The sequence below is a fragment of the Motacilla alba genome, chromosome 2 (assembly GCF_015832195.1).
Source record: "Motacilla alba alba isolate MOTALB_02 chromosome 2, Motacilla_alba_V1.0_pri, whole genome shotgun sequence".
NCBI lineage: Eukaryota > Metazoa > Chordata > Aves > Passeriformes > Motacillidae > Motacilla > Motacilla alba.
Window position 1 is genome coordinate 49362482 of NC_052017.1, and position 13500 is coordinate 49375981.

Here is a 13500-nt window from a genome sequence, read left to right on the forward strand (position 1 = left end):
TTTTGTTTCCAAAAGAAACTGGGTCCAAATTATTCAGAAGTAAAAATTCACCTGTTCCCTCCATGGAGTCACGGTACACAGAAATCTGAAGAGTGCTCTGCACTTTATCTCAGGCTCTTATATACAATCTCTAACTAATTTTTTTTCTTTGATTTTGTTTTGTTTTGGTGTTTTTGTTTTTGTTTTTGTGTTAAATGAAGATGTCAAATCTTCCAAAGGAACCACACATGCACACATACAAAAAAAAACCACTCCTCATCTGGCAAGGCTCTTTTAATGTTGTACTTTTACCAAACCACAGTACATACTTCAAATAAGGCCTAACAGATTATACTCTTTATAAATTTACAAACAGTTTATTCTCCTTAAAGAGATCATATTATTTTTATCAGTCTTGTGTATTTCAATGAATTATATGTTTATTCAAGCATAACATAGCAAATGTAGCCATAAATTTTTTAGACTAAGTGTCTATAACAGAGGAATCTCAGATACACTATACTTTCAGATTAGAATGTTTTTTAATATACACATTTTTGTTTAATTAGGGTAACCATCATCTCCTGGTTATGCGTCCCATGGGAAAATTGTGCTCAAGAAAGAAACCTGTGGACTAGAGTAACTGCAAACAGAGAAGGTCTTGGTTCACCTGACAGGAAATTGGGCCAGCTTTGTAGGCACATAACCCTGGGATTGGCTTTCCACCTGGTTTGGAGGGGAGGGGTGAGAGGCTGCTTTTGCTTTCCTAATAGCTAATGGCCCATGTCTTTTCCTGGGTACAGAGTGCTCCACAGCACCAGGAATTAGATCAGTAAGAAAGGACAACTGCATTTCCATCCCTAAGCAACAGCCTGGGTTATTGAGAGCTGCCTGGCTGGTAGAGATTAATTACTCAGATGTGGCATACAAACAGTACTTAAAAAAAAAAAAAAAGGAAAAGGGAGTAAAAGAAGAAAGCAAGTGAAATGACCTACTTCTGTAGCAATTTTCATAATCATTTGCTACTGCTATGTATTTGAATCTAATTCTGAGCCATCATTCTTGTTCTAGTCTCTGCTGATCCCTTTTTCTTCTCACAAGGCTATACCCATAAAACAGCAATGAGCTGTTGCTAGTTTTCTATCTTGTCAAGCAAAGCCAGCAGGAGTACCTCACTATGCTGTGAAACCCCCAATAGACTGCTAAAGAAACTGTGTTTTGAGGACTTCACACTGAGCAACATCACAGGCTGCGCAAGGCAGGTGTTTCTGAAGTGTTATATGGCACCAATGGCTTCAAACCTTCTCTCAGAGACTGAGAAATAGGTTCCTGCTTGAGCCCAATATATCCCTGCCAGAGAACCAGTGAGGAAAGAAAAAAACCCAACACTGAGACAAAACCCAAATCCAAACCATGCAAATTATAGTTGAATAATAAAAACCAAAATCCAAGCCCGTACCCGAAGTGTCCCTTGCAACAGAGACAGCTGATTGCTTTCTAAACTGCAGAACCAGCCATTTCTGTAGCTCCTAAATAACGAGTTTGGCAATAGTTACCATGCACAAAGTAAAGGCCACTTATAAAACATCTCCATAAAAATATCTATTTATCTCTATATCTCTATTTATATATGTCAGTAAGAAGCATCAGACTGAACACAGCCCAAGCACTCCATGATGGGGGGGGGAAATCTATTTAGTCTCCATGAAATTAAGCACTCTTAGTTAGGATTGGCATCCACATGTAGGATTAAGTCAGTACAGGTAATTTCCATCAGGCTTCTCTTAAGTAGCACTAGTCAAACGGGGTAGCAGAATTGTTGGGGAGCTGAAGCCTTTCAGGAATATTGTGCCAAATCATGCTGTTGTGTCAGAGGAACTCCCTGGACTCCGGCTGCTCAACGTGTGAGTCAGCTCATTAGGACTGAAAATAATTTATGTGATACCTGCCCAGCCAGCCCACTGATGAGTCTTGATCCACTGAAGAGCAGGGGAAAAGTTCCCCATTGCTCGTGTGTGACTGAGACTGACCATGCAAAGCAGATCTGTGGAAAGCCAGTTCTCTGTGCTTCAGAGTTAATAGCAATCAAGTGATGCCTTAGCCTTCTTTATTCAAGTGACTCTGATCCCTTCTCTTTAGCAGTTGGAGCTTCAAAAGATCAGATACAGTGCAGGAGTTACAATAGGGTGAGTGTAGTGTCTCAGGTATTCCACATACAGAAGCACTTTTCCCCCTCAGAGATGCTGATCCAATGAAAATAAAATTGTTTAATAACCAGTGTTGAGAGTGTTCTCGGATGTGTTCATAAAAGAAACCTGCAGGAGTGCTGACTTGTTGGACCTGTTGAGCTGGACCTTTAACACTCCCAGAGACTAAAATCACTAGAAGCTTTTATAATATAATTTTTTGTGTCCTGCTTTGGAGATTATCAGCAGCCTTTTATAGCAGCTACAAAAGTGTGTGGGAAGTTGATGGCTGAGAGCTCAATCTGACATCTTGTGGCCCTAAGAAAAATAGATGCTAGCTTTTGCCAGGCATTAATTTTATTATTGACATCTCTGGGGAAAATTAGAACCAAGCAATAGAAAGTAACCATGCTGAATGGAATGAAGTGCAGCTGCCTAATTTTCAGACTCTCTCTGCCAGGCAGTGCTGTGATTTTGGAACAGATACAAACCAGTTATAAAATAATGCTGCAGATGGCAGAAACCAAACTTGCACTTTCAGTCACTGATATACATACAAACCTACTGCAAATATAAAAGATGACAGGAATGGAGTGGCACATAACCCTTCCACTGCAATGATTACATTTTAGGAAGGTGAAAGGCTTCACCTTGGTCAATGCAGCAAGCATGACTGGGAAGGAGTTTAAAGGTGACAGTAAAAGGTAGTAAATTTGTCAGAGAGAGGGAACACTTCTAAAGTAGAGAAAGAGATGTGGAAAAACCCAGAACTGTCAGCAATTTTCTTTCCTTGGAGTAAAGGGCAGAGGGGTTTGGAAAAAAGAAAACATTAGATGTCTACAGAGATCTTACTCCTTACTCTTACCAGGAACAGTGTAAAGGGACTTTGCACTGCGTTTGAGTGTGCAGCAAAGGCAATTTCTCTTTGTTACCTTGCCCTGTTGTAGTAGTTTATGCTCCGGGGATAAAGGTCTCATTAGTGCAAGACAAAAACTGTGCAGACAGACCTTGATTTTACAACAGAAATAACTTACAGCTAGCTGCTGATACTGTGTCCAGTGTTTTATGATGGCAAACCATAGATCTACTTCTAAACATTTGCCCAAAGGAGTTTTTCAAGACAAAGCAGTGCAGGGCTATTTGCTCAGGTTGTGGAGGATTTATTGCCTGTGGCAAGGTCAGACTCCTTCAGTGGCACATGCACTGTAAGCACGAGTTGTGGACTTGAGAGAACAAACATTAGCATACAGGGGATGGCTACCTTGTCTTTATTCAGCTGAGTTTATCTTCCATATTTCCACCTGGGTTTGGAAAAATAATACACAGACTTGGCTAGTTGCTCCATTGCTAACCAAAGCCATGATGAAATGAAGGAGAGCTGTTAGGCTGGGAATGCCCCAGAGGAAGCCTGCTTCTACCTGACCTAAATCATCTAAATTTACTGTTTTCTGGATGATTCAAGAGTTTGTTGCCTTGCTCCAGTGACTCTGTCTGCCTTAAAGAGCCTGTTGATAGCCTACTACCCTGGAAATGGAATCAGTGGGGAAAAACCCATTATGACTGGATAGGATGCTAGGTTATCTCATCTAAGTTCCCTTTCCAACAAAATGGTGGACCTGAAGGTGTTTTGTGGTCCCTTTCAATCAATCTGTAATGTTCAATAAGATGGAGAAAAGGTGTCAAAAGTCAGGGACAGGCAGCAACACATCTGAGACTTGTCTTCTAAGCAGGTAGAAGAGGTCTTGTGACTGTACTCTCACCAGCAACCTAAAGCAGCTTGTTTAAGTATGACATCTTCTGCTGTACTCTTGCAACAGCCTATTTCAAAGCATGTGAAAGACAGGAGCTCAAATATTTTGGCCAAAAAGGCAATGAACACATGGCAATATATAACTGACCACAGCACTGTACCTACCCCAAGCTGCTGACAGGAAGGCAAGAAACTCTTTCTGGTACAGTTTATTTTTCTGCATGCTAAACATTCCCTCAAATGGTTTCAGCTCTAGTGTGTGTGAATTCCAGTTATTTAGATTTCTCACCTGTCAGAAAATGTCATCTACTTGCCTTCTCAATAAATTAGAATTCTAGCTCTGCGCTAGACTTCAGAACGATGGTTGTTGAATATTATCAGTATAAATACCTCTGCATTATAACAATTAATATGGTGATAGTACATCTCTGACCCTTGGAGACAGCAGAATTAAAGCTATGGAATCTGAGGAAATAACAATTTGCTCTTCCTTAATATGCTATTGCATACCAAGTGAGAACATTAACCTATGGTAAAACTAAAGGTGCACACTTTTATGTTTGTTGTTAAATCCAGATGGTCTTCCTTAAGGAAACAACAGCAATGGGAGTACAAATAGACATTATTGGAAGCTGCTGAATCACAGAAGAAGCAGGATGTACTAAATTTGTTATTTGCTTATATGTATATTTCTGAGTATATCTTACCCCCTGAAGTGGTTCTGGTTGTGCTTAAATGATTGCTCAACTCTGCTCACATGATATTTTGAAAATAGAAGATTAGTGACAAGAAATACTTCTCTGTGAAAGAACCTGTTGATACCAATTTTTTTTTACAGTAAGAGACTTTTTAAAAAAGACTTCTTGTGTAAAAAAGCCACAAATTGGCCCCTTTTCTTGCTGATTCTTAAGCTGTTGGCATAATAAGGGTTTTGAGCATAGTGCCTCAAGAAAAATCTGCTTAGATGTGAAAGTCAGAGTTAAAAGAACTGTGTTACAGATTGTTAAATAAATGCTTTTCCATTACCAGGTCCAAGTCTTGTCTCATTTGAGGCACCATATGTGCCTGCTACTGTAGGGCACAGCCTGAGTTTGTCTTAAAAATCACACTTAATTTCAAGAGCGAGTGATTTTGCTAGCACTGCAGACTCATGGATTTGGAGCAAGTTTGGTATCTTATTCACCCACATCATGGCAGCAATTGCCCAAGTGGTGCAGACATCGTATCCTGAACAACCTTAGGTTTTGGAGGTGCACATGCACACCCACATGGCTGCAGTAACCCATGTGGCACCAGAAGGGAGCAAAGAATCTTTGTGTCACAATGTTCAAGTATCAGTCAGGCTTTACACTTGAACCTTCACTCCCATCTCTGTCCTAGAGCTTTTCTACAGAAATGAGAAATATTCCTGTATAAAGTGTTCCTCTCCTTCTAGGGGTTTCAACAGTCAGCACAAAGGAATGGTCAGAATGTGGTCTGACCTCATTCTGAACACAGTATCCCACCAGGACTTTGCCACTGTTATATTCCACAAAAGAAGTTAAGGTCTTGGATGGATCCAGGGACTTGGTGGGTGCTTAAGGCAGTGCATGCTGTAGACAGAGCAACAGTGCCTCTGACTCAGGTGGTTGTTGCACTGATGCTTCTTTGCCTAGGTTTCACACTGTCCCATTCAAGTGCATTTAACACTGTTCTTTTATAAAATGCTTAATGTCATAAAAATATTTTCAAGCCTGATAAAGTAGTTTATTAAAAGGAACAGACACAAGTCTGTTGAGCTGGGCATACATTGTTCTTGATGGTTTCAATAAAAGGCTCTCATTCATGAAGGAAAGGACAGAGTTATGATAGAAAGGAAGGCAAACAACCCACGCTAAGTCATTTGTAGCATGTAGCCCTTGTTAGGCTGGCAATGCCACAGAATCTGCAGTAACAAATGTGAGCAGAACTGAAAACAGACCGCTTGCTGCTATCTGCAAAGTGATCAGAAAGGGAAAAAGCAGAAAGGCAGTCATTAAATTTCTATCCAAACCATGCTCTCAGACCCTCTACCCACCTCAATGTGTATAGATGTACACTTTGTAACAGGTAACACTGATGCAGGAGGAACATACTTGCACTTCAAAAAATCTTCCCTGGTTTTTGCACCCTCTTCTCTTACCTATAACTGCATTCTGAAGTACCTTTTCTTCGTGTACAAGGGGTCTTTTTTTAAGAGGCCTTTCTGACTTCTGTCCTTTCCAAATTGATTTCCTGGTACTAGAGATGTTAAAAATACAGGCAATGATAAGAATATACAAAGCATGAGGAAACAGCTGTTACGGTGATTAAAACTATTTCAAATGTCTTTTTTTTTTTTCTTTTTTCCCCCTCCTCTTTATTTACCAATCTGGTTTCTAATAGAACTTTAGTTAAAAGGAAAGACATTCACAGAAGATATTTATGCATACAAATACACTGCCCTTCATTCATCCTAATTTGCATGCTGTTGCTGTTAGAAGGCAAGATTTCTGTTTAATTTCTCTAGGATGGATAATGACATCTGATTACCAGAATTTAGGTTCTGCTTTTCAAGAATGACACCCTTTCAGGATTACCATGCTTGATGGAATGTAAAATCATTCATGGGATAAACCATATTGAAAGCTATTGCTTGTCAAACTTAGCTTCACATTTCAACAGATACCCTGGAAATTAGATGCATCTGCTGTTAAAGAACATTGTTTTAATTAAAATGAATTCTTACCAGTACAATAAACTTGTACATATACACCACTGCTTCAGCAGTCTTACTAAAATATTTGTGATGCCCATCCTCTCACATATATCATGCTGCCTAGAGCATGACCCTAAAATGCTGCTGTAGCTTTGAAGTGGTAACTGCTAGAAGAGATATAAAAGGTACAGGTAAAGTTTAAGACACAAAAAATACAAAGCAGAAATGCTCCAGTACGAGTTAAAGATACATATTCCTATTTCATACATCAGAATTTTCTATCAGTAAATACGGAATAAGCAGTGTGTGAAAGACCTGATTCAAAACCGCCAGACTGGACTGCAGATTTTCCTTGAGGCTGGGTTGACATCAAAATAAGTTTTCCATTGTTTTGGCTCCTTGGAGCTTCTTGTCTCATTACCTGGTGGTCTGCAAATCTTGTGAATTAGAATCCAAAATATTGCTTACATTATTTCAGTAACAGAGAGTGCCTTGATCTCCAGCCCAGTCTTGCTCTCTCCACTGCTGGTGGCAGTTTTGCTGTTGTTTTCTCTGGTGTCAGGAATGACTCTTTAGAAACACAACTGGGATACTTTTGTTCCCAAACCAGTACAAGAAGCTACATTTCTCTGCACAGTTCAAATAGGTGAAACAGCTAAAAAACAGGTGATAAAAGACTGATTATTTTAATATTTTTTGGGGAAAGTACAGAGTTATATAAAAGCAGGATCCGCTCTCCCCTCAAGCAGATTTTCCCTCATACCTGTTGAACAACATGGATTTTTGGCACAAGTAAGAGTGGGTGGAATAAACTATGGATGTTGTTTCAGCCTTTAATGATAGGCTTGCAGTGGAAGAAATTCTCAGAATAGATATAGTGCTAGCAAAATACACAGGCTACATCTCCGAGTCTGCTCCTGCTTCGCTGCCAGGATGCTGAATGACCAGCGCCTATAATTAAACATACACCATTCTCAGAAATTAAATACAAAGCAGAAAGGCAGGAATTCCCCAAAGTCACCAAATCCCTCTACAGAGACAGCTGCTTGTTGATAATATCATGTCTAAGGTCCAATTTAAGGAGAAACAAGAAATCTAATATTTAAAGGTTTCTAGGTTATGAAAGTGACTGCATTTTAACACAGCACTAATGTATTTCACAGAAAAAGGTCCATGGTGTCCAGTCAATGGAGAGGTGCAGATGACCCTGACTTGATTTCAGAAATTTAAACTGTTTTTCAAACTTAAGACACTAATTTATAACTATTGTTTATGCAATGGTCAAAGGTTATTTCCCAAAAGTTCTCACCTAATCTCCCAGGGTTGTGGGAGATTAGCTGGTAATTTTTTTAGAAAATCAGTGAATAGATATCACAGGCCTCACTACCATAACCAGAGACAACTGTCTCTTGCTTTGCCAAGAACTTGGTTAGACATGGAGACCAAGCCATCTTTCCCTTCTAATGCCATGCTGAGGCATTTGGCCTCAGCACTATTTGCACTGTGGCTGTTAAATCTGTGTCTCCCACACAAAGTAGAAGAAGACTCTAGTCTCTCAGGATACAGAAGTCTGATCTTCTTCACAGACATTAAATTCAGATTAGGAGTATTTTTTCTGCAAATCAAATGCCAATCTATGCAAATGATGCTCTGTTCACTTCTCTTGGTAGCTTGAAGTTGCAGGCAAGGATGTTTTTCAGAGTGGACTTAAATACCATTAAAATAAAATGAAACATAAAATCATAGAGAAAAGATAATGCCTTTTAAATCCTACAGAGACATCGGTGATTGCTAGGTAGTTTGCTGAGTGGTGATACAGGGTAGATCCATCCCCTGCTGATATTCCCCAAGGTGAGAAGACTTATTTTATACCCATGATTAAACCCAGGACTCATCTGCTTGATTACAGACAAGAGAGGCAGAGGTTAATACTGGAGGCAAGGCAAAAGGCTGCAGAGCACAAGAGTAACAGAGGTAATTTTTATGCCTACCTGAACCTCTCTGCCATGTATGTTACCTGAGAAACAGTAATTGCTTTTAAAACTGGCAACTTTTTTTGTATGCTAATTCCAAATCCATAAATAGAAGCAATTAATGGGCTTGATTTGCTTTGATATCTATCTTCAGTGATAATGTTCCTCCAAAACAGGACTTGAGGCTACCATCCTTAAAACCCAAACTGCCTGGCCTGACTTTCTGACAAATTGTGCTTATCAATGTCTTGTCTGGTAAGACTCCAATATTTTCTTTCCCTGAAATGATTTTTTTCCCCATTTTTTAAAGTGTCAATTAGAATAATGAAAGTTGCAACAAAAGAGATAATGAAATCAAAAATGCCAGCACTGCTCAGTGTAGTAGATTGCATGTTTGGGTGAAAAATAAATCTTTCTTGTACAGAAAAATGAATTAAATCTGTGCATACTAAACCCAGAAATATTAAAGACAAAGCAAATCTAGGACTGTCAGAAGAATAAATACTTTTAAAGGGAAATTCCTGGTAGCAATTCTGTTCTTTCAGCACATGGCAAAGCCCTTCAGTATATTAATTCCTTCATTCTGTTCCACTGCAAAACCCATCCACTAAGGCCTTAAATTCCTATCAATTCAGACCATAGGAAAACCACGCTTCTCTACAGAGGGCAAGCTAAAGCTTTGTTAAATTATTGCCACTAAAGGATATTAAGTCTTCAGGCTGCCCCCTTGTCTTCCTTCTAGCTGCCTGCCTGCTGTTCAGGTGACACCTAGGACACTCCTGATTTGAGAGAAAAATGGGATGCAATGCTGTACTTGGCATTGGCCTTGCTATTCTTAAAAACACCTTACAAAGACAGGAAAATAGTTGGGGTAAATCTCTGTATTGAAAAGTAACTCTCCCCTGTGTGCTGTGTGTTCCTCACGTGCTCTGGAGGCAGAGTTTTCAAGCCTCCTTTGTCTCATCTTCCTGACTGTGCAAACACTGCAGAGGCTTTCCTTGCAAAGGGACTGAAACAAGGGATTTAAAGAATAAATTGCTACTTTCAAGTTGAAAAAAAAAAGAAAAGATATGAAGTCCATGGGTTCAAATGCACTGAGTAAAGCTGTACTAATACTTCTATGACAGCCTATTAAGAATAAACAGAAGCAAACAAAGTCTGGCTCTAATTCCCTACTACAATGTACAGAATATGCCAATATGCCACAGGCAGGGCTGAGTTTAACTTGGCACGTGCCTCAGGTGGTGACCCGGTGCCATAGACAAAAACACAGGAACAGACTAGGTCTACAGACTCACACAGCATCATCCTCCCTCAGAGACCAACAAAATAATACAAAAAACCTTTAAAGCCTCCTGTGCTTTATGATAATCCTCTTTAGTAATAGTAGTCATAATAACAGTATTTTTACATTGTTGATTAGAATTGCACACAATCAGTGAAGTGCCTGGGTCAAGAAGATGGGTGCTGCCAGGGCTGACATGGGCTGATGAGGTGTTGAGGAACTGGTGAATAAGATTTGCACTAGTTCTCACCCCCTATCCCACCCCCTGGATTAATGCCACCCAAATAAACGGTGATGTGGTCAAGGGCGGCCTGCGGGGAAGTTGGCAGCCAGGAAGGAACACAACGCTGGAAAGAAAGGGCTGCCACTTGTTCTCAGGACAGAGCCACCCACATTTTAAACAGCTTTTAAAAATATAAAAAACCAGCCCTGTTTCTTGTCACAGGTATCCAGAACATCTCTAAACACACACAGAAATAGACAGGTATTACTGAAAATTGTAACCAATGCTGAAGCTGCAAAACTGCTCTTTGTTGTAGTTGTTGGGATACAGAAGGGGCAATTTGCTGTAAATAAATATTAAAAAGTATTTTTTCTTAAATGCTTGAGATTTTTTTTTCTCCAGTCTCAGTGGTATTTTCCTGTCACTTGCTCCTCCAGTTGTGCTGATCTTTTTATCCTATGTGTGCTCAGTGTCCGACACAGAGTGTTCTCTCTCCACTGCAAGAGTCATCCCAGTCCCACCCTGGCCCAGCTCATATCCCACCCCAGGCCCCATCCCCGTGGGCTTAGATAAGCCATTCCTTCTTGCTCTCGTCTATGGTCTCCGTGAAGTTGGGGTCATTGTTCATGATGGCAGCATCGGCGCTCTCGGCTGACTCTGCCCCTTTGGCCTCGTTGGTGTGGTAGGTTCCCTTGTGGCGGAACATGTAGCGGATCAGGAACACCAAGGTGCACAGGATGGTGAAGATCACCACCGCGATGACGCCTGCACACAGGAGGAAAGAAAAGATGCACTTGGTGAGACCAGCTGCAGGTTTTTACACAAGGAAAGGATCCCAAAAACTCCTCTGAGCTGAGCTGAAGCTACTCGGGCACGTGGGCATCACCACAGTTGCTTGGTTTCCACTACTCTAGTATTTATATATGGTTTCCACTATTTACTGAGTGCAGCTCATTGAAGGATGCTGGTGACTCTCATCCCACAGGTAAAAACTTCAACTTTAATACCTTTTTACAGACCTCAGCTTTGCTGACCATGAGGCAGAGGGTGCTGAGCACTCCCAGAACAGTGAGGTGCATTGGTGATATGTGGGCAGCTCTTTGAAGGTGAAATCTCTGATGTTCACTTTCCAGTCAATGGCTGTAAGGACCTATCCTAGCTCCTCTATTGGCTTGGTTCACTGCTGGCTCACACCACCCACTGGCTCCACATAATTGCAGATGTTCCTGCTTTATCATCATTGCTCTCCCTGCAATGGTCTATTTTGTGTTCAACCCTGTTACGGAGAAGTCTCATGAATGTTACCCTCTTAGGCATAGGTATCAATGTGATAAAACAACACTGTTCCTGTTTGGGTCCTTCTCTACAGGCAAAGGAATCTTCCAGGATGAAGATGTTATAAAATTTTGAGAAAAAAAAATATTGTTACCAGCCAGAGTTATGCCACTTTACATTAACTGATGCGTTGGGCAGGTGAACTGAGGCTGTTTAAGTGTGGCCTGAATTCTTCTGAGGAATGCAATGCTATCCTTCCAGTATTGTGAAGTTTCAAAGTATAAGGAAAAGTTATAAGTGATAATAAAAATATAAATTAGAAAGGAAAAATTACACAGCAAATCAAGACTAAAGCAACAAACCTAAACCTGGATATAGAAATATGCAGCCTTATTACCAACTGCAATTCAGCCATCAGAGACATATACTGCAAAATATCTTGGAAAAGTAGACAGTTTTCTTACCTCCAATAATAGCTGAGTTTCTGTTAACTCCATCTCCTATAGCTTGACCATTGTATGGAAAATCAGCACTTGCTGTAAATAGAGAATTAAAGATTGATGTTGTAAATAGCACTGAAACTTTTGTTAAAGTTCAGAAATACATCCAACATCCTCAGATACAACTTAAAGAGAACTGCGATCACTAGATATTGATCTATAGATGAATAGGACCAAAATGATCTGTGGTTATTGTCTAATCCCTCAGAATTACTTGCTTGCTCCTCATTACAAAAATAAAATTAAAGGAGATACCCTCGGTAAGGATTGCTATTGGTACAGGAAGACATTTTGTCCTTTACTAGCATAAAGTCAGTAAGTTTTAAGTGGTAAAAAAGCACAAAACCAAACAAACTCCTCTCTTTTAAAAGTGTGTGATCATACTTATTATTACAGAGATTTTTGTCTTTGTCACTGCTACCTGTTAAAGGCTTCAGAAGATTTCAGGATTTTGTAACCACCATTGTGTACAAATTCAAGCTCCTTGAAGGAAAAAACTTGAATCCCTTTTGCTGCTGCACAGTCCAAGGTAAGAGAGGGACTGCAGCTTCTGTTGGTCAGAGCCATAGAGCAGCCACCCCACAGAGCACATGCCAGCACTTTTGCCACTCTGGGAGAAAGCCCAGCATTGGCAGCTGAGCCACTGCTGGAGCTGCTTTGGAGCTGAGGAGCAAGACTGTGAGCTGGAGGAGCTGAGGCATGGGAGGCTGCGGATGAGGAGAGCCTCCAGCACACAGGTAAGGAGAGGAAATACAGGCAGATGTGCCAGCATTCATTTGCCAGCGACCTGGAAAGGAGAAACTCCTTGCAGCAAAATTGGATGAATTTGGATGGTAGCCTTGGTTTTAATTTCCAGAAAATATCACAGAGGCAATCTCATCAATTAAACTTATCAGCATTTTCTTTACAGTCAGACATAGCAACTGGACACTAAGCAAGTGACTAAGCAAGCCTAGGGAGCCAGGTGAGCAGTTGCAATAATTTCCTTCTTTGCCCCTGGACTAAGACATTGATTTTGAAATTGAGAAAATGTTGTTAAAAGTGTGTTAACTGGAGAAAGTTAAAATAATCAAGGATATGAACTGCTTCTCAGGGCAGCATTTAAAACTCCACTGTATTTTCCTTGCTTGATGGACTAGGTGATACTGTATGAAAATAATCAGTTGTCTTTACAGACCAGTGATGCATTCAATATACCAAAAACTGGCTGAAGGAATTCAACTGTCTTGCTGTTACCATGGACTAAAACCCATAATAAAGTTCCTTTTGTATTGTAAAGCAGCTGCACAAAAGAATGAATGGTTTCAGCTTGCCACATGGCCTGAAAAGAGGTTTGGGGCTAGAGTAGCCCTCTGTGTGCCTACTCTGGGAGAGAGTCGAACCAGCTGTGTGTTCAGCAGCTGGTTTTTGGCTAGCTTCCTGGGGGACAAACAGGAGTGTGCTTCTCAGAGCTCAGCAGAGAGGCCCTGTCCAGCAGTTTTTGCCAGCAGCACTTGTGCCTTTGACATTTGTTGGTGCTCTGGCTCCTGAAAACCTTCGTCTGCACCCCTCTGAAATGAATCAAGCTATAAATGGTAAAAGATAAATAAATACCTGGTTCCATGTCAGTGGGT

General features: G+C 40.5%; 1 protein-coding gene across 1 annotated transcript in view; it reads right to left on the reverse strand.

The window, feature by feature from the left end:
• Positions 1-255: 255 nt before the first annotated feature.
• The window catches only part of CNTNAP2 (contactin associated protein 2), a 1019478-nt gene continuing 1006233 nt past the window's right edge, over positions 256-13500 (reverse strand). Inside the window, exons 23-24 of the mRNA XM_038163912.1 lie at positions 11852-11923; positions 256-10877 (exon numbers count right to left, since the gene is read on the reverse strand). Of these exons, the coding sequence (XP_038019840.1) occupies positions 10678-10877; positions 11852-11923 (272 nt within the window). The 3' untranslated portion in view covers positions 256-10677. The remainder of the gene's footprint in view (positions 10878-11851; positions 11924-13500) is intronic.